At 41.9% G+C, this 21,828-nt stretch overlaps 1 protein-coding gene and 1 pseudogene across 3 annotated transcripts in view; both read left to right on the plus strand.

The window, feature by feature from the left end:
* Positions 1-618: 618 nt before the first annotated feature.
* LOC307198896 (large ribosomal subunit protein uL22-like) lies at positions 619-1,173 on the plus strand (annotated as a pseudogene). Its single transcript has one exon. The product of its transcript is annotated as a large ribosomal subunit protein uL22-like (transcript).
* Positions 1,174-6,497: 5,324 nt separating this feature from the next.
* VKORC1L1 (vitamin K epoxide reductase complex subunit 1 like 1) overlaps positions 6,498-21,828 on the plus strand; it is a 62,108-nt gene continuing 46,777 nt past the window's right edge. For both annotated transcript variants that reach the window (XM_079945722.1, XM_079945723.1), the window contains exon 1: positions 6,498-6,698. In XM_079945722.1, coding sequence (XP_079801848.1) covers positions 6,505-6,698 — 194 coding nt within the window. In that variant the 5' untranslated portion in view covers positions 6,498-6,504. The remainder of the gene's footprint in view (positions 6,699-21,828) is intronic.

Genomic DNA, 21,828 nt, shown 5'->3' on the forward strand with positions numbered 1-21,828 from the left:
CCAGCATCCTCCCACAGCAGCTTCCTCCTGCTGGGTCTGCCCACCTACCCCTTCCTGCTTCTGGGAACAGCACTTTCTTGTTTTTAGGAGAACTGGTTTTGCATAGACTCTCTTGTAGGTCTGGGGGGCGGCTGCCGTCTCCAGCACTCTTTCTTTTCTAGCTACAGGGCTCATGAGTGACCTGAGTCTGGTCGAGCTGTCTGAATTCTTCATCAGGATTTTAAAAATTGGATTTAAGGGAGGAGAGGCAGTCCCTTACAGGCAGGAGAAAACAAAGATGCAAATGGAGGAACTATGGGACCACTTTTCCTTCTATAGGCAAAAAACTGGCCTGAGAGAACAAAATTGACACAGAGGTAGGAAGTGGACAGAGACAGTCTTGAGGGGGTTTGAATCCCTGGCCTAGTGAGCCCGATTAGTACAATAGAAGTGGGAAAGCCTTCAAGGAGAAAGAGGTATCTGAAATGTGGGTAGGTAGGAGTTTGAAAGCTCCAAGGTGAAGGTAGTAGAATGTGTATGAGGAATTCAAAGAAGTCTCTTCAGTTGTTCAGCAAAAAACACCATTAAGAAGGAGAAAGGGCACTTTTTCCGGTAAGCGGCCTGAGGTGACCTCTAAAAATGGTGTGCTATTCACTTGACCCAGAAAACCCCACAGAATCATGCAAACTAAGAAGTTCAGATCTTTGTGTTCACTTTAAGAACATTCATGAAACTGCCCAGGCCATTAAGGGTATGCATATCCAAAAAGCCACCAAGTATCTGAAGGATGTCACTTTAAAGAAGCAACGTGTGCCATTCCATCTTTACAGTGGTGGAGTTGGTTGGTGTGCCCAGGCCAAACAGTGGGGCTGGATGCAGGGTCGGTGACCCAAAAAGAGTGCCGAATTTTTACTGCACATGCTCTAAAATGCAGAGACTAATGCTGAACTCAAGGGCTTAGATGTAGATTCTCTGGTCATTGAGAACATCCAGCTGAACAAAACCCCCAAGATGGGACATAGAACTTACAGAGTTCACGGTCGGATCAAACCATATATGAGCTCTCCCTGCCACATTGAGATGATCTTTACTAAAAAAAACCAGATTGTTCCTAAACCAGAAGAGGACGTTGCACAGAAGAAAAAGATATCCCAGAAGAAACAGAAGATACAGAAACTTATGGCCCAGGAATAAATGTTGCAAAAAAATAAAAGCAAATAAAAGTTAAAAAAAAAAGGGGGAAAACAGCAAGCCAAAGTATAGGAGAAGGTGGGACTTCCCTGGTGGACCAGTGGGAAGACTGCACTCCCAATGCAGGGGGCCCAGGTTTGATCCCTGGTTAGGGAACTAGATCCTGTATGCTCCCTGGTTGGGGGACTAGATCCTGCATGCATGCCACAACTAAGAGTTTGCATACTGCAACTAAAGAGTCCACATGCTTCAACTAAGTCTGCATGCCGCAACGAAGATCCTGCCTGCCACAGCTAGGACCCGGCGCAGCCTAAATAAATATTTTTTTTTAAAAAGCATAGAAGATATCTGCAATACACATACTGACAAAGATTTGTATGCAGACTATATAAAGACTTTGTTTCTACAAACCAATAAGAAAAAGATGACCCATTTTTTAAAGTGCGAAAAAGGCTTAAGTAGGCACTTCACAAAAGAGAACATCTAAGTAGTCAAAAAGCATATGAAAGGAGTTTCGTTGGTCTTCAGGGAAAGGCAATTTTAAAACCACCACGATCCCTCTAGAGAGCCACCAAATTTTCTAAAACGGAAAGCACTGACCTTGCCAAGGATTGGTGAGGATGTGGGGTACCCAGAACTCTCATACTTTGCTAATGGGAGCTTAAATTGGTACAACCCCTTTGGAAGACTGTTTGGTAGTGTGGTGGCCCTGGTGGTACACCAGTCAGTCTCCCTTCAAGAGAGTCTGCTGCAAAGAAGCTAGCTGGCCAGTAGCCTCCAGTGGCCGGCTACACCTCTGGATGGATCACAACATTCATGCTGAGGCCATGCTCTCCCCAGGCTGCTCCCAGCCCATGACTGTGCCTGGCAGGGCTACTAGATAGGGGGTTACTCCTGCCTTGCTCCCTGTCAGCCTGGCTGAGACTGCAGCGCTTTCACAGTGGTCAGACCTGCTTTGTGATCTGGAGGCTTTCTATGCCTGTTCTTGCTCCCTGTCTCCTTTATCCTTCACAGGAATTGCCCCCTGTCAATCTCTTACACATCTGATTTCACTTTGGCATCTTCTCCTTGGAGGACCTAAATTGACTGAGGCAGTATAACTAATACTGTCTGACTCTAGTTCCGCCCCTGGATTGTTCCCAGTAGACATGACTGCATACAGCCACCAAAAGATGTTTACAGAATGTTCACAGCAGCTTTATTCAAAATAGCTAACAACTGGCCAAATGTCCATAAACACTGGACAGACTGGATAAATAAAATTGTGGTTAGTTATATAGTGGACTATTACACAGCTGTGTACAATAACATAGATAAACCCTCACAGACATAATGATGAGTAAAAGAAGTCAGATAATCAATAGATCTTATCAAGTCAGTAAAGGAATCCAGAAGGAGGGGGCTCCAGGAGAATGAGTCCACTCAGAAGTATGAAAACCACCAGAGCGTTAGAGAGTCGATCTTTTTGAGGACAGTGGTAGACAGGCTTTAATATGATCCCAATGAGGGCTTCCCTGGTGGTGCAGTGGTTAAGAATCCACCTGCCAATGCAGGGGACACACGATCCCTGGTCCAGGAAGATCCTACATGCTGCGGAGCAACTAAGCCCGTGCGCCACAACTACTGAGCCTGTGCTCTAGAGCCCACAAGCCACAACTACTGAAGCCCATGCCCTCTAGGGCCCGCGTGTCGCAATTACTGAGACCGCATGCTGCAACTATTGAAGCCCACGTGCCTAGAACCTGTGCTCCACAGCAAGAGAAGCCACTGCAATAAGCCCGAGCCCTGCAACGAAGAGTAGCCCCTGCTGTCACATCTAGGAATGAAGACCCAACGCAACCATAAAAAAAAAAAAAATTCTTAAAAAAAAAAAGATGATCCCAGTGATTCCCTTCTGGTATCCATGCCTTTGTGTAATCCCCTCCCTTTCAGTGTAGACTGGACCTAGGGACTAGCTTTTTTTTCTCCTCCAGTTTTATTGAGATATAATTGACATATAACATTGTGAAAGTTGAAGATGTACAACATGATTTGGTATACATATGTAGTGAAATGATTACCACAATAAGATCAGTTAACACACCCATCACCTCACATAATTACCGTTTTTTATTTTTGGCCTGGAGGGAGGGAATGAGAACATGTAAGATTTAGCAACTCTCTTAGCAACTTTCACATATACAATATTATTAACTACAGATACCATAGTGTACATTAGATTTCCAGAATTTATTTATCTTATAATTGGAAGTTTGTGCCCTTTGACCAACATCTCTCCGTTTCCCCCACCTGCCAGCCCCTGCCAACCACCAAACAATTCTGTTTCTATGATTTCAGCGTTTTTAGATTCCACATGTGAGATTGTATAGTACACTTGACCCTTGAACAACACAGGCTTGAACTGCACAGGTCCACTTATATGTGGATTTTTTTCAATACACACATAGGACAGTAATACACGATCCTTGGTTGAATCTGTGGCTGTGAAACCTCGGATATGGAGGGCTGACTGTAAAGTTATATTTGGATTTTCGACTCCACAGGGGGCTGGTGCCCCTAACCCCTGCCTTGTTCAACGGTCAACAGTATTTGTCTTTCTCTGTCTGATTTATTTCATTTATCATAATGCCCTCAAGGTTTGTCCTTGTTGTCTCAAATGATAGGATTTCCTTCTTTTTTTGTGGCTGAATAATATTCCGTTGTGGGTACATACCACATTTTCTTTATCCATTCATCCATGGACACATCCATGGACTAGCTCTAAGTAACAGAATATGTAATATGGGCTGTTTCTTCTGAGATTAGGTTACTAAAAAGACTGTGACTTCCATTTCCCTCACTCTCTCTTATCCCTTGCTTTAAGGGAAGGTAGCAGCTTCTTATGGAGAGGTACAAGTGGCCAGGAACTGATGGATCCAGCCAACAGCCAGAGAGGACGTGAGGCCTGCCAACTGCCCTGTGAGTGAGCTTGAAAGAGGATTCTCTAGCCTTGAGATGCCTGCAGCCCCAGCCAACATCTTGACTGCATCCTGTGAGAGACCCTGATCCAGGGGACACAGCTAAATAACACCCAGATTCCTGACCCACAGAAACTATGAGAAAATAAGAGATTTTTGTTGTTGTTGTTTTAAGCTGCAAGTTTGGGGTAATTTGTTACCCAACAATACATAAATAATAGGACATCAATTACTCAAAATCACTATATAAAACTGAAATCTCTTGGCCAGCGGCAACCAGGAAAAATCTAGCAATCTCCAAGAACAGTGTGTTTCTTCTTAGAGACAGTGAGAATAACATACATGTATTTTTCTTTTAGTTTTGGCCACCAGGAAGCTCAGAGCCAAATTTATGGCTCGGTTTTAATAATTATGTGATACTCTATGGGCTGCTTGTCTGTGTTCTTTTTTTTAAAATTAATTAATTATTTTTCACTGCTGTCGGGTCTTAGTTGCAGCACGCGGGATCTTTTGCAGTGGAGGGTGGGCTCTTCGCTTCATTGCAGTGCGTGCGCAGGCTTCTCTCTAGTTGTGGCATGCGGGCTTCTCTGGTTGTGGTGTGTGGGCTCCAGAGCGCTTGGGCTCTGTAGTTGAGGAGCGCGGGCTCAGTAGTTGTGGTGTGTGGGCTTAGTTGCCCCACTGCATGTGGGATCTTAGTTCCCCCACTGGGATGAACCAAAGTCCCCTGCATTGCAAGAAGGATTCTTTATTTGCAAGACGGATTCTTTTTCTTTTTTTAATTGGTCTGAGCCATTAATGCATTTTATTTATTTATTTATTCATTCATTCATTCATTTTTGGCTGCGTTGGGTCTTCGTTACTGCACGTGGGCTTTCTCTAGTTGCAGTGAGTGGGGGCTACTCTTCGTTGCGGTGTGCAGGCTTCTCACTGCTGTTGCTTCCCTTGTTGTGGAGCACCGGCTCTAGGCACGCAGACTTCAATAGTTGTGGCTCGCCTGCTCTAGAGCACAGGCTCAATAGTTGTGGAGCATGGGCTTAGTTGCTCTGCTGCATGTGGGATCTTCCCAGACTAGGGATCGAACCCGTGTCCCCTGCAGTGGCAGGCAGATTCTTAACCACTGTGCCACCAGCAAAGTCCCTTGTCTGTGTTCTTACTCCTGATCTTTTATTTATTTATTATAAATTTATTCATTTACATTTTTTGCTGTGTTGGGTCTTCTTTGCGGCGCGCGGGCTTTCTCTAGTTGCGGCGGGCTACTCTGTTGCGGTGTGCGGGCTTCTGATTGGGGTGGCTTCTCGTTGCGGAGCATGGGCTCTAGGCATGCGGGCTTCAGTAGTTGTGGCACGTGGGCTCAGTAGTTGTGGCTCGCGGGTTCTAGAGCGCAGGGTCAGTAGTTGTGGCGCACGGGCTTAGTTGCTCCGCAACATGTGGAATCTTCGCAGACTAGGACTCGAACCCATGTCCCCTGCGTTAGCAGGCGGATTTCCAACCACTGCGCCACCTGGGAAGCCCCTGGTCTTTTATTTTGATTTGTCTTTTTCTTAGTCCTGATTTTTTAGTTCATTTTTATACTTTACTATATTACACGAATTATGTTAAGCCATCTCAAATTCAGCTTACAGGGAAGCAAGGCATTCAGAAATAATGTTTTAAAAATAGTTAAGTTTGCACTTGTTGAACACGAAGTGAGTGGAGGTGATGCTGGGGAATATCAGGTAATGTAAACGTGGCTCTGGAGCTTGGCTCTGGAGCTCTGGGAAATGGCCAAGGCTAATTTGGATTGGGTCAGAAAATATCAAGTGATAATGACAAAAAAAAAGGCAGAAAGTATGGCAATTGATTACCACCCGCAGGAGGTGGGGCCAAGGGCTTATCCAGTCACACACGGTGGTATCTTTGAAATTTATTCCTTTCACCGGGTACCCTAGGGCCCGCCCGCGCCACCGCTCCGCTCCCCTCCCCTCCCCTCCCCTCCCCTCCCAGAGCCCCGCCCTTCCCTTCCCATGGCCCCGCCCCTCCTTCGGCCCCGCCCGCTGCGCGCGCCGCACTGCCTCCGGCTCCGCCCCCCGGCCGGCCTCCCGGCCGGTTGCGCACTCCGTTCCCCACTCCGCGCCCGCGCGCGCCTTCCCCGCCCCGCCAGGATCTCTCCTTTTGGGGCGGTTGGGCCGCGCGCCTGTGGGGGCGGGGCCCGGAGGAGGCGGTCGAGCCAATGGGGCGCGGCGGCGGCGGCGGCGGCGGTGGCGGTGGCGGCGGAGGCGGTAACGGTAGCGGCGGCGGCTGGGTCGGGCCCCGACGGGCGGCGGCGGCTGAGGTGGAGGCGGAGGGAGGCGGCGGCGGCGGCGGCGAAGGAGGCGGCGGCGGCGGCGGAGGGGGGAAGATGGCGGCGCCCGTCCTGCTGAGAGTGTCGGTGCCGCGTTGGGAGCGGGTGGCCCGGTATGCAGTGTGCGCCGCCGGGATCCTGCTCTCCATCTACGCCTACCACGTGGAGCGAGAGAAGGAGCGGGACCCCGAGCACCGGGCCCTCTGCGACCTGGGGCCCTGGGTGAAGTGCTCTGCCGCCCTTGCCTCCAGGTAGCCCGGCTAGGGGGAGCGGGCCGGGAGCGGCCGAGCGGGGTGAGGGCGGAGGCTGGGGGTGGGGAGCGCGCGGCGGGAGCTCGGGCCTGGGGGGCGGCGGGGATCGGGCCGCGAAGGGACCGACGGCGCCGTGAGCCTGGCCGGGAGCCTTGGCCGGGGCCGGGGGGCGGCGGCCGGGGTGGGGCGGCCCGAGTGCAGGCCGCCGAGGCTGAGGTGGCGGGGCCGCGAGACCGGCAAGGAGGGATGAGGTGGCAGAGTGCAGCCGCGAGGCCGGAGCGGACCGGGGGCAGTTGGGCAGGCTGGGGCCGGGCTCGGAGGGAGCAAGCGGGGTTCGCGGAGGGTGGGTCCCGGCCGGCTTGACAGATTTAGTGGTTCTCGCCCGGGAAGGCGAGTCGGGGGTGTGGGAGCCTGCCCGAGGGAGCCATGAGGTCAGTGTCCACCCCTCGTCTGGGGTCGCTGCTGCTGCCCAAGGCTGTACGGCCGGCGTGGGCTCGGGGTTTGCATTTCCCACTGTCTTCCCGGTGTTAGGACAGGTGTTTCCGTGGTCAGGCCTCTTTGTACTCTGTAGCGCTAATGAGAATTTGCAGACTTCTTGAGACAGTGACATTTGCGGGCAAACAAGAATTTGACCCTACTCTGGAAGGAGATACCTGCACTTAACATATCTGATTTCTTGGATTCCCCCTCGTATATTTCAGTGTGCCCGCGAGGGGGGAATGGCCTGAGTTTGGATCTGGTCTAAGCATAATTTGAGTAAAATACGAGTATGTCATGTGTAATGATGATGTTTGGGGCATTAGGGTGCCATTTAAACGTTGTTGGTTATTATAATGGTATACCCACCGAAGCTTAAAAATACACGCATTGCTAAACTGGAGGGATTGGTTTGTTTTACTGATACTTTTAGGTTTTTAAAAATGTTGTAGTCGATTTATCTGTTACACTTTATTTTCTGCATTAGATTTTTCTGGGTAAGTTACTTTGAAAAAAAGAGGAATTTACATCTTAAAAGTGGCTGCTCTTTTTTTTTTAATTGAGGAGGGTTCATTTTTTAAAAGTAGAAATAGTGAAAAAAATTATTTCACAATTGATAAGTTATAATTTTAATAGAGACATTACTATGCCTAATATTTTGAGTTTGTTAACAGTAGTCACATTTGAGCAGTTTCTTCCTCTCACATTGTTCTGTAAATTACTACGTAGACAGTAATGTATAGCTCACTAGTTTATTTTGACCTACATATTGGTGATTACATGAACGACCTAGCACTGGAGTTTGTCTTGTTACTATTTACAAATTTCAGACTGCTGATCTTTTCCACTTTGACAGCCTTCTTGGTGAGCCACGTACTCTTTCTCATTTGCTCTTAAACCAAAATCCTGTAGCTTTTTAGTGGAAAAATAGTCATCATTATTGCTACATTAGACATAATGTGTTTAAAATGTAGATACCAGTTAACAGTTAAAATATGTCAATGTGACAAAACCTCACATTTGTTGTTGGGTATTTTGAACCAAGTTAATAGACCTAATAGACTCTCAGATATCCTTTGAGAATCACTGAGTGTATTTTATACAAACATTTTTATATTATTTTCACTATCCATTGGAAAGGACTTTTATATTTAAAGTACCTTGCACCCAAAGTTAGCTAACTAAATATATAATGAAAAGACAAAGCAGCAGTGTATTTCAGGTATTTGAAAAAAGGAATAAAAATAACTTTTGATATTAGATTAATATGGAATTTAAGCAGAATTATTACCAATTTTAGCTTTTGGAAACACTATAGTCTATCATAACTTTAACCAGACCTTTTAACATTTGGACTTGGAAAGAGTGCTTTATGTTATCCAGACTGTATGTTTAAGTTCTTAATATTGGCTTTCCTTTAAAAAAGCGTGTTTTTGAACCATGTAATAAGTATAGATTATAAATATTTTCAGTTATGTATCCTGCAAGGTCCAGGTTTTTGTGTTCTGATGTCTGTTTAATAAAGCACCATAAGATAATATAAATAACATCAAGTGAGATTATATATAAAGTATATGTGTAAGACTAAAAATATCTGGATCTCTTTATAGTTTTAAGTGTGAATTTAATATGTTGTGACTGACACTAATGTTTAATTGTGTAGCTGTGTACATAGAATATTTTAAATTTGATGCTCACTAAAGGAAGATAGGTAAGAAATAAGACATGCTAATAAAAGGAATAAATAGCTTATTTGCTGTGTACACAATAAAATTCAAGAAATTTAGACAGTTTGACCAACCTGTTTATAAACTGCTTGCAAAACCATATATATCAATACATATATACATTATATATATATAAACTATATATATTATATATATATGATGGAGATACAGAAATTTGGAAATTAAAGTGGCTTGAGTCTAATTTATAGATCAATTTTCTTTTGGAAGTAGGTAGACTAAACATAATTAAAAGTTTTTATTTTGTCAAAGTGAAAAAGGCTTTAAATAAAAGCAGATTATTGGAGACCTCAAGTTGTAGTTCTTTTTATTTGACTTAAGTATTGATTGCCAGTTAGCAGTAGTAGTAAAAAATGTGACTATTTTATTTATTTAAAAAATTTTATTATTATTATTTTTGGCCATGCCACAGGGGCATGTGAGATCTTAGTTTCCTGACCAGGGATCGAACCCACGCCCCCTGCATTGGAAGCGTGGAGTCTCTTTTTTTTTTTTTTGCGGTAAGCGGGCCTCTCACTGTTGTGGCCTCTCCCGTTGCGGAGCACAGGCTCCGGACGCGCAGGCTCAGCGGCCATGGCTCACGGGCTCAGCCGCTCCGCGGCATGTGGGATCTTCCAGGACCAGGGCACGAACCCGTGTCCCCTGCATTGGCAAGCAGACTGTCAACCACTGCGCCACCAGGGAAGCCCGAAGCGTGGAGTGTTAACCACTGGACCGCCAGGAAAGTCCCAAAGTGTGACTGTTTTAGGAACAGAAAGTTTGAGCCCAGGTTTGAGTAGAATTAAAGATAAAGCATGAGAAAAATTAACCAATGAAATCCTGAGGAAGGTTCTCTGCCAGAATCCAGCGTTAACTCATGTGATTTTGGATTGCTGAAACTCACTTTCTTCTCATTTCTTAATCCTTAAGAGTTCTAATCCAAATAAAGTAGAGATTAATGAGAGAATCTTGAGGGCTATATGTGTGTGTGTGTGTAAGTCCTCTATTATTTTGGGAGGCATCATTGTCTAAGGAAGTAGTTCTCAGATTTTTGGATTTCAAAAGAAGTATTCCCCCCCAAATTGGGAGGCTGCAATAGAGGTGCCAGTTTGTTCTGCTGGCTGGCTATAGTCAATAAAAACAGCAACAGTAACCCATACCACTATCTGCTGTCACTGTCATTTCATTGTAAGTAAGGATATTTTAACTCAAATAATTAGAAAGAACTGAATCTCAGTATGAAAGATCTTTAAATTGAATCACTTAGGTTTATTAAAAAGTTTACTTTCTTCTCATTTTTCCTCATTTTTATTTAAATTACTAAAAGCTTGTTGCAAGTCTGCACCAGCCTGCCTGCTAATCCCTGTCCAGTGCACTAAGTTCAGATCCAAAGGTTCTGGGTGGACTCCTAGCTCATCCACTTGTTAGACTGTGGCCTCAAGCTAGTCACTCATCTTCATGGAGCTACAGTTGCTTCTTGGTTAAATGGGGATATTAAAACCTACTTTGCCAGATTAATGGGTAGGATTAAGGAGGATACATGGAATAAATAAATGGATGATACTTGAAATAAAGTATGTACTCGATTAGTTACAGCTGTTATTGACTGGAGGTGGTATGATTATTTTTTTGCAATGTCTGATCATAAACGCCTTTAAATAGTACAAGTTACTTGTCTTAGGTGTAGTCATTTATGTATTTTAAATGTAAATTGTTTTAGAGTACTTTATTGCTCACTCCATGGCATAGTATAAAGACTTAAAATCCATTTAAAACAACTCCAAAAGTGTGGCAAGAGACACAAAATAATGTGTAGAATATTCTTTATAGGTATTTCCTATACGTTGCATTAGACCCCTTCTAAGAAGAGCTTTTATGTAAGAAAAAAATGATTTTGAAAGATGAAGAGGCTTGACAATTCAGGTCCTCAAAAAGTTGCCTTATTTCGCAAAATGTTGGACTAGTACCCCTCTCATGTCTTAAAAATAGTACCATCTGTTTACTACCCCCCTCTTTGAGACACATTTTTAGAATTAGAATAGAACCTAGGAATCTGTGCTGCCCCTTGCTTAGTTCAGCTAGACTCAGAGGTTAAATGACTTGTGCAAGGTAACACAGTTAGTGGCAGATTGGGACTAGAAGCCTGGCTTCCAGAGTACTTGTTTAGAGGGACCACCACCCCACCCTCCTCCATTTTTAAAATTAAATTCTTATATAGGTAATATATTCACTGCTTCAAGTTTGAAAGATACTAAAGCATATATAGCGAACCGTCCCCTTCAGAACCCTGCCCCCAGACTTGTAGTTCTCCCTTTCCTTAAGCAGACATGAAACTTTACAGAGCCATTTTATGCATATACAAGCATAAATATGACCATATTAGTCTCCCCATTTTTTACACATAAAACTACCATATTCTATGTTCTGATCTGTACTTTACTCTTTGCTAGCATTCTTTCCATCACCACCATACTTTTAAGTGCTTACATTCATATTTGGTGAATGTTAATAACTGCTACCACTATGTTAAAAACAATTTGTTCTACTGGTTAGTTTTGACCAAGATGAATTTAATAAATAAAATACAGGTTCTTACGTGACCATTGTTTCTTGGTATGGAAATTTCAGAAGCAGTATGGACTTCAAAGAATGTAAGGGGAATAGAGGGATATCACAAAGAGGTGAACTTGGATTGCCATGCATTAGAGATAGTTGTTAATACTTGGATAATGTTTACTGTGTACTAGGCAGTGTTCAAAATGCAGTTTATTTAATTCTCACAGCTGTCCTGTGAGGCACTTTTATCACCATTTTACAGATGAGAAAATTGAAGCACACAGAATGTAAATGAAACTTGATTTAGATAGTACAGTGGCAGAGGCCACATTTTAACCCAGGCAATCTGGCTCTTTACCACTACTTTAGATTCCATTTGATCTGATTTTGATATAGTGATACCCATATCAGCCAAATTTTTAAAAATATGCAAACATCTATGCTTTTTTTTTTGCATCTGTATGTTTGTGTTTTAGCTTTTACTTATTGGGAGCAATCTTTTTGGAAAAGCAAGAACATTACTCTGAAGGCACGGTATTCAAGAAGTAAATCCCTGGAGTCTTTGCCTTCTAAGCCTAAACTTGTGAAGATAAGGCATTTGTCACACCTAGTGAGTGAACAGGTATAGAGTGGGGTGAGCTATCAGGAAGACCTAACAGAATAGCCGAGAGAAGAAAGATAAAGTGGATCTACGTACCTGGAGGTGTAGAGGGGAGGGGAAAATGTTAGTATGAATTTGTACTGGGGTGGGGTAGTCCTTCCTGAGAGAGGTGTTGAGTCATAAGGACCTGCTGCATAGAGAAACAGAAGAATTGGGCCTGGGGTGTGGTGGGGTTAAGTCACCAGAACCAGGAATTTAAGAGGAATTCATTTCCTTGATGATTTGGAAGGATTCTAGGAAACAACATGAGGAAAGGCAGAAAACGGTGACCATTTTGAGGGGAATAGCAAATGGTCATATTTGAATGTAATGTAGATTTACCTGGGTTGGGAGAGGACTGGAATCTAGATCTTGGCCAGAAGAATGCAAAACCAGGCATTCTTGTAAGCCACGTGTTCTTGTAAACATAGATAAAACTTAACAAGCACTGTGCCTTGGGTTTCTCTTCTGTACAGTGTTTGTACTAGATTGCACTAGACTTGTATTAGATTATCAATTTTTAAAATTCATCCCCCAGAATCCTAGTTCTGTGGTGGTACAACAGGGATTTCATAAGCATTTGAGTCACATTTTTAACATTGTAAACTTTAAAACATTATAAACATTTATATACACTCAGATGTATCTCATGCTAAATTTTACATTAGAGACCGCTGATTTGTACTGCCGGGTTATCTAGGTAAAAAAAATATTCAATCATAAAAGGTTGCAGTCTATAGGATTGCATTATATAACATTATTGAAATAACAAAATTATAGAGATGGAGAATAGCTTAGCTGTTGCTGGGAGTTAGGAATGGGGGAAGGGGTGGTTAAGGAGGCAGCACGAGAGAGCTTTGTGGGGAGGGAACAGTTCTGTATCTCAGCTGTGGTTACTCAAAGCTACAAATGTGATAAAATTGCATAGAACACACACACAACACACACACACACACACACGAATGTAGAAGTGGTGAAATATGAGTAAACTCTGTACCAAGGTCAGTTTCCTGGTTATGATCTTACACTAGAGCTATGTAGGATATTACCATTGAAGGAAGTTAGGTGAAGGGTCCTCAGGACCTTCCTGTACATTTTTTTGAAAATTCCTGTGATTTATAACTATTTTAAAAATAAAAGTAAAAAAGAAAAAAAAAGTAGCGTATTTAGGGTGTTTGAGGGGAAATAAGCAAAAAGAAAAAATGAAAATTATCCATAACGCCAACAGCCAGATAACAATCCTTATAATAGTGTTTCTTGCTTTCTTTGTGCCTATACTTGAATTTTTAAAATTTTTATTGATTGGAAAGATTGTAGCTTTACACTGGTCTTTTAAAAATTCAGATCAGTCCTTATTTGCTTTTGTAAAATTATATGAGCAAGTTTGCTCCTATAGACAACTCTCATTGCATTGTGCAATAACATGTGACTGCCTTATGTATAATGCCTTGATGTCATGATTAGTATATATTTTAAGATTTTTATTTTTTACCAAAATATTTGTGGTTACCAAGTATTCTCATTCCTAATATTATTAGAGGTTTAACTTAGAAATGTTCTACTTGGACTTCCGGACAGGTGTAATAAAATCCTCATATAGCATTTATGTGCTGTTTTTTAAAGAATCACAAAAACTCTTATTTGCAATTGCTACTCTCTGTGAATCAGGTTTTTCTTGATACTGGGCAGTCAAACAAAACAAATTCGACTGCCCTAATCATCCATAATTTGAAGTTTGTATTCACCAGAAGAGCTTCATTGTAAATGTTATAAATTTGAGCTTTTCAAATACACTAATACAATGCAATGCTGCTTTAATCTGTTTCTCATATCATAGATCCATTTAAATTTTCATTTACAAAAAAGTTCTTTTGCTAAACAACATTTTTAAATACCCTGGATTATGATCTATAAAGTTTCTTTTGTTGTTAGCACCTGTAACTTAGGGGCATTTCAAGGATGCTGTTGTCACTGTTGTGTGATTATTGACCTTTTAAAGACCATCATTGTGTTTGAGAAGTAAAATGGAAAATCCATGACAAAATAGGAATTAAGTGGAGTATATTCAACATCACTTTGTCTTAGGAGTTTGATTTATTTCCTCCTCTGCTTTGTGCTAATAGTTACTATCACAGACTCTAGAGCAAGTGTAACTGGGTTGAAACCTTGGTTCCATAACTTGATCTCGTCGCAGTTTCCTCCTCCGTAAAATGAGGATAATAATAGCGTCTAACTCAGGATTATTGTATGAAGTGCACCAATGCACCAATACCTGTAAATGGTCTTAGCACAGTGCCAGGCACAGAAGTAAGTGCTCATAAAACTTAGCTCTTATTTTAAAATACGGTTGAGATCATACTGTACGTACTTTATATCTTTTCTCCTCATCTAACATGTCACAACTATTTTCTTATGTCATTAAAAATTCCACCAGTAATGTAAGAGAATGTCAAGTGCCCTGTACCCCTGCCATATTGGGCATTCTCATTTTTTAGACCTTTATCAGTTTCATGTATGAAAAATGAAACTCTCATTGTTTTGACTTGCATTTCCCCCCAAGGTATAAGTAAGGTTTAATGTTTTTCACATTTTATTAACTGTTTGCCTTTCTTCTCCAGTCTTGCCTGTATAGATCTTAGAATTTTTATATTGATTTAGACAAATGCTTTATATACTTAAAGGATATGAATATTTTATTATATTTGTTAATATTTTTGCCAGTTTAGTTCAATTTCATTAATTTTTGCAGTACTATGGGTTTTTTTAAAAATTTATTTATTTTTATATTTATTTTTTTTTGGCTGTGTTGGGTCTTCATTTCTGCGTGAGGGCTTTCTCTAGTTGCGGCAAGCAGGGGCCACTCTTCATCGCGGTGTGCAGGCCTCTCACTATCGCGGCCTCTCTTGTTGCGGAGCACAGGCTCCAGACGCGTAGGCTCAGTAGTTGTGGCTCACGGGCCTAGTTGCTCCGCGGCATGTAGGATCTTCCCAAACCAGGGCTCGAACCCGTGTGCCCTGCATTGGCAGGCAGATTCTCAACCACTGCGCCACCAAGGAAGCCGGGTTTTTTTTTAAGTATATAAAATTTAATTATTTTTCTTTTTACTTTTTTCTTATAGGTTTTAAGTTTAGAAGGGCATTTCTCATTCTGATATCTGATGAATTTATAATTTCTCTTAGTTTTGAAAAAATTAATTTCTTAATCATCTAGAATGTAGCTTATCAGGTGTTAGATGAGTCTGTAACCTAATTTTTGTACAGACATATGTTTAACGGGCATTCATATTCCTTCTGGATATTGCCTGTTCATGCCTTTGCCCAATTTTTCCCTGCAGTGTTGTCGTTTTTTCTTATTGGTTTGCAGGAATTCTTTAGATATCAAAGTAGTTAATCCTTTGTTATATGTATTACAGATATTTTCTCCTAGTTTCTCACTTGTCTTTTAATTTCATTTATGGTATTATTATTATTTTTTTTTTTTGCGGTACACGGGCCTGTCACTGCTGTGGCCTCTCCCGTTGTGGAGCACAGGCTCCGGGCGTGCAGACTCAGCGGCCATGGCTCACGGGCCTAGCTGCTCCGCGGCATGTGGGATCTTCCCGGACCGGGGCACGAACCCATGTACCCTGCATTGGCAGGCGGACTCCCAACCACTGCACCACCAGGGAAACCCATTTATGGTATTTTTATTCATACAGAAGTTTAAACTTTTTATGTGGTCCCATCTTCGACTTCTTTGTAGCTTTTGAGTTTTTTTGTTTTTTCTTTAATCTTGTTTATCAAAATCTCTACCATCCCAAGTTTTTTTTTTTTTTAAGATTTTTTTTTTTGTGATGTGGACCATTTTTAAAGTCTTATTGAATTTGTTACTATATTTCTTCTGTTTTATGTTTTGGGTTTTTTGGCTGCAAGGCATGCAGGATCCCAGCTCCCCGACCAGGGATCAAACCCTCCTGCATTGTTTTTTTTTTTGTTTGTTTGTTTGTTTTTTTTGCAGTACGCGGGCCTCTCACTGTTGTGGCCTCTCCCGTTGCGGAGCACAAGCTCCAGATGCGCAGGCTCAGCGGCCATGGCTCACAGGCCCAGCCGCTCCGCGGCACATGGGATCTTCCTGGACCGGGGCACAAACCCGTGTCCCCTGCATTGGCAGGCGGACTCTCAACCACTGCGCCACCAGGGAAGCCCCTGCATTGTTTTTTTTTTTTTTTTTTTTTTTTTTGCGGTACGCAGGCCTCTCACTGTTGTGGCCTCTCCCGTTGCAGAGCGCAGGCTCTGGACGCGCAGGCTCAGCAGCCATGGCTCACGGGCCCAGCCGCTCCGCGGCATGTGGGATCTTCCCGGACTGGGGCACGAACTCGTGTCCCCTGCATCGGCAGGCGGACCCTCAACCACTGCGCCACTAGGGAAGCCCAAACCCTCCTGCAGTGGAAGGCGAAGTCCCAACCACTGGACTGCCAGGGAAGTCCCAAGATTTTCTTTCTTATAAATTTATTTATTTATTTATGGCTGTGTTGGGTCTTCTTTGCTGCACGCGGGCTTTCTCTAGTTGTGGCGAGCGGGGGCTGCTCTTCGTTGCGGTGTGCGGGCTTCTCATTGTGGTGGCTTCTCTTGTTGCGGAGCACGGGCTCTAGGCACGTGGGCTTCAGTAGTTGTGGCTCGCGGGCTCTAGAGCACAGGCTCAGTAGTTGTGGTGCACGGGCTTAGTTGCTCTGCAGCATGTGGGAACTTCCCGGACCAGGGCTCGAACCCTGTGTCCCCTGCACTGGCAGGCAGATTCTTAACCACTGTGCCACCAGGGAAGTCCCCCAAAGATTTTTTTTAAACTCTTGTATGTTATATTTGAAATTTGTTTTTTCATATTTAACTCTTTTAGTTTGTGTGGAATTTACTTTTTTGTCGGATGTGAGGTAGGGATCTAACGTACTTTTTTTTTAATTGATAAGCTTTTGCCTAATTCCACTTATTGACTTGTCCACATTTGAAATGGTGCAAGAATTTCCTTATATACATAGGGCCTCTTTCTGGACTCTCAGTTCAGTTCCAGTGATTTGTTTGTGTATGTTTCTGCAGAATTCCATTACCACAGCCCCCCTTTCCCCTGTAGCTTTATATAATACAGTTTGATACCTGATAGAGCAAATATGCTCATTTTCAAATTTTTCTTGGCTGTTCTCATGCATGTATTGTTTCAGGTGAATTTTAGAATTTACTTTGATAAGTTCTAAAAAAACTCCCATTGACATTTTGATTAGAATTGTACTGAATTTATAGGTGATTTGGGAAGGAGACAACCTTCACTAAAATCTTTGTATCAAGGAACAAACATATTGCGACTTTCTACTTGTTCTGGAGTTGCTAATCTGATGCCATTTTAACCAAATGCCCATTGTGGTTTTGTTTTGTTTTGTATGTGATTTATGTGGTGCTAGAAATTGAGAAATTTTATGATGGCATTCCGGTGGGATCCAGGAATACTAGAATTCCCTCCAGTCCACAGCCATTATTTTCAGGTCTATAGGGTCCCTAAGAGAGAGGTTTATATTTGTACCGGCAATGAAAAACCAAAATACTTTGCATCTTGAGTAGGACTTGGGCATCAAACTCTAAGACAGAAGACTGGAATGAACCCAGCTGCTTCATGTGGAGATGCTGTTTTTCTCAATTTAGTTAAGCTTCATTTGTTTCAAACTGAAACAGGCCATGGGATGGACACCCTCCATCTCCCCAGTTTTCAAACGTGGCTAGATCTTTCCCTTACGATGTGGGCAAAGCTGCTCTAACTCATTCCTATCAGTGCTCAGGGCCTTGTAACCAGAGAGAGCCCATTTGCCCTGGCTGACTGCTGATCTGGTCTTGGCCACCTGCCTCTGGCCTTTTCTGCCCAAGTAATAGGTTTGGCCCTGGCTGTCACTTGGAATAGAGGAAGTCCTCTCTTGAAGGCGTCTCATACCACTTCAGTCACATGGAAGAAGCAGAAAAATGAGCCCGCACGTGTGTACTGACCTTTTCATGGTGATTCTACCCAGTAGCACACAGACCTATCAGTGCTCCCAAATCTGTCTTCTTCCTTCCTGAGAGTCAGGGAGAAGAGTGAGAGGGGCCTTAATTCCTCACTTCTAAAGATAACACAAAAACTTGCAACCATTCTCAGAAGCATTGGTTTTCTCTCTGGGTGTTGCTTCTCTCAAATCAGCCAGAGAGAGGTGGAGTAAAAACTGGCTTGCTGAGTATTGCACATAACCCATATGTTTTCTTAACTATGCATCAACCTGCAGTGAATGACTAATTACTCATGAGATGTTCTCTTCCTTTGCTTAATGGTTCATGACACGTTCTTGATTGTCCTCCCGCCGCTCGATTCCTTCTCAGTTTTCTTTACCGGTTTATCATCCTCTACCTGCCCATTAAATGCTGACATACCAGGAATCAGCCGTACACCCTCTCGTCAGTCTTCTTTCCCTAAACAATCACATCCCTGCCCATGATTTCACTTACAGATGAATCCAAAATTTATATTTCTAGCCTGGACCTCTCCTTTGAGCTCAAGTTCTGCATATGTAATTGCCTGTTGGACATCTCTGCTTGGATGTCTCAAAGGAACTATTAAATTCACCATGTCCAAAGTTTAATTCATATTCTTCCCCTGAAATGCTGTTTCCTGTCTCAGTGAAAGGCATCCCACCCAAACAGTTGTGCAAGTCAGCAACCCGGGCGTTTTCCTTGGTTGCCTTTACTAACCCCCACCCCAACCCAATCAGTCACCAGGTCCAGTTGACTTTTTTAAACCTTTTTTCTGATTTGTAACCTTTTTGGTTTTGTTCTGTTACATACAGAAAAGTCATTGATCTGTGCATCTTGTTTTGATGTGGTGGTTATAAAGCATAAGCCTTGTAACCAACATTCAGGTCATTAAACAGACAATTTTCAGCACTGCAGAAAGCCCTCCTTATGAAGTATACTTCTCCTTCACTAGAATAAGCTCTGCCCTGACTTTTATGATAATCACTTTCTTTTCTACCTAAGGTTGCACCCGAACTTGGTAGCTTAGTTTTGCCTGCTTTTTCAACCTTATATAAATGAACCATTCATTTTGTATTCTTTACTCTGGCTGCTTTCATTCAACATTATTTTGTGAGATTCATCTGTGTGTGATGGAGCTGTAGTTTGTCACTGCGGTACGCGGTATTTTTTTTTTGCGGTACGCGGGCCTCTCACTGCTGTGGCCTCTCCCGCTGCGGAGCACAGGCTCCGGACGCGCAGGCTCAGCGGCCATGGCTCACGGACCCAGCCGCTCCGCGGCATGTGGGATCCTCCGGGACCGGGGCACGAACCCGCGTCCCCTGCATCGGCAGGCGGACTCTCAACCACTGCGCCACCAGGGAAGCCCAGCGGAATGTTCTTTTATACAAATATATCACGGTTGATTGTTTTGCTCTTTTTTTGGATGGGTATTTAAATTGTTTTTACTTTGCAGCAATTATGAATAATACTGCTGTGAACACTTCTGTGATTCTTCAGTTTTAGTTGGTAATGCCAGACTATTTTTCAAAGTCATTGCACTAGTTTAGATTCCTACCAGCAGTGTATGAGAATTCCTGTTATTCCATCTCTTTGCCAAGCCTTGGAATTGTCAATCTGTTAAAGTAACCATTCTGGTTTATATGTAATGGATTTTTTTGTGTAATTTGAGGTATATGTCATATCCAATAAGTTGCAAAAATCTTAAATGTACAGCTTGAAGAATATTTTACATATGCATGTACCATATCCATATGAAGATATAGAACATTTCCATCACTCCAGAAAGTTCTCTCATACTCCTTTCCAGTCAGAAGCTATTATTCTGACAAAACTGTTTTGACTTCTACCACTATAAATTTGTTTTGCCTGTTCTTGAACTTCATGTAAATGGGTTTGTAACAGTATGAACTCTTTTGTGTCAGGCTTCTTCTGCCCAGCATAATAATGTTTTTTGCAATTCATCCAAGTTGTTGGTTTTATTAGTTATTCTTTTTTTACTGCTTAGTCCCATTTTATGATTATCATTTTCTTATTGATTATTGTTTCTAAGTTTGGCTATTGTGAATTAAGCTGCTATGAATATTCTCATGCACATCTTTCTATATATACATACTCATTTCTCTTGACTATATATCGAGGAGTGGATTTTGGGGCATCAGGTAGGCGTTTAATTTTATTAGAAACTACAGAACAGTTTCCCAAAGTGGTTGTACTACTTAACACTCCTCTTTGGTTTTAATTTGCATTCCCCTGATTACCAGTAGGGTTGAACAGCCTTTCGTGTGTTTATTGACCATCGTCTTTTCGAAAGGCTGATTAAAGGCTTATTAAAGTCATTTGCCCATTTTTCTATCTGGTGTTCTATCTTTGTCTTATTTGTGTGTGTGTGTGTATTCAGATACTCATATTGCAGATATCTATCCTCTTCCACTCTTTGGCTTGCCTTACCTTTTCATTTTCTTAAAGGTATATTTGGATTAACAGAAATTCTTAATTTTAATGTAGTTAAGTATGTCAGTCTTTTCCTTTATAATTAGAACTTTTTGTATCCTGGTGATGAAGATATATTCTATATTATTTTCTGTTAGGTTTTGCCTTTCACATTTAGATCAACAATCTATGTGGAATTTTTTTAATGGTGTGAGATAGGGGTCAGTTTAATTCTTTTCCTGTATGACTGTCCAGTTACTGTTATTGTGGCACCACTTTTTAAAATGTCCATTCTCCCCTGCTCTGTAGAGTCACTTTTGTCATAAATCAGCTGATAGTATGTACGAGGATTTGTCTGGGCTCTCTTCTTCCATTTTTCTATTTTGTCTGTCCTTATGCCAAAGTGCCATTGTTTTAAATAGTCTATTTCAGTAGTTCTCCTGGGACCATTTAGGGTCCCTGAGACCCTTTAAGGGGGTCTCTGAGGTCAAAACTATTTTCGTAGTAATAGTAAGATGTTATTTGCCTTATTCACTCTCATTCTCTCATGAGTCTACAATAGGTTTTCCAGAGGATGCATGACATGTGATATTGAAATAGATTGAATAAAGGAGCAGATTTGAGAATCCAGCTGTCTCCTATTAAGCCAGATATTAAAGAGATTTACAGAAATGTAAAGCAGTGCCACTCTTCCTGCTAAATATTTTTGTTTTGGAAAACAGTTATTTTTCATAAAGTTATTTCTGTTAGCATGTAATGGGTTTCTTATTTTTAAATGAATAAATAAATATTTCAGAATTTTCTGCTTCAGTTTCAAATGTGAAAAAAAATAAACTCACATAAACTAAAGCTCTTTAGAGTTTCAATAACTTGTAGGAGTATAAGACCAAAAAGTATGAGAATTACTACTCTAGTTTTATAAATCTTGATATGCAGTAGATAATTCTTGGTTATTTTGAGCCCCTTGCATTTGCATATACATTTTAGAATCAGCTTGTGAGGTTCCACAATGATGAGTTTAGTGGTAATCGAAATCTTTATACCGATGAGTCTTCCAATTCATGAGTATTTTCTCTCCATGTGTTTTGGTCTTCTTTAATTTTTTTCTCAATAATGTTTTATAGATTTCTAAAAAGAGGTTTTGCATATCTTCCTAACAGAATTTTTGAAGAGAAAAAGGTAATTTAACAATAGGCATAAAATAAAAATCCTCAGCATTATGTCATAGCTGGGCAATGTCTTATTTTTTAGTGCTACATAAAAATAATTGTAAATCTTACATC

This window comes from Stenella coeruleoalba (genome assembly GCF_951394435.1).
Source record: "Stenella coeruleoalba genome assembly, chromosome: 15".
In the NCBI taxonomy this organism is placed as follows: Eukaryota; Metazoa; Chordata; class Mammalia; order Artiodactyla; family Delphinidae; genus Stenella; species Stenella coeruleoalba.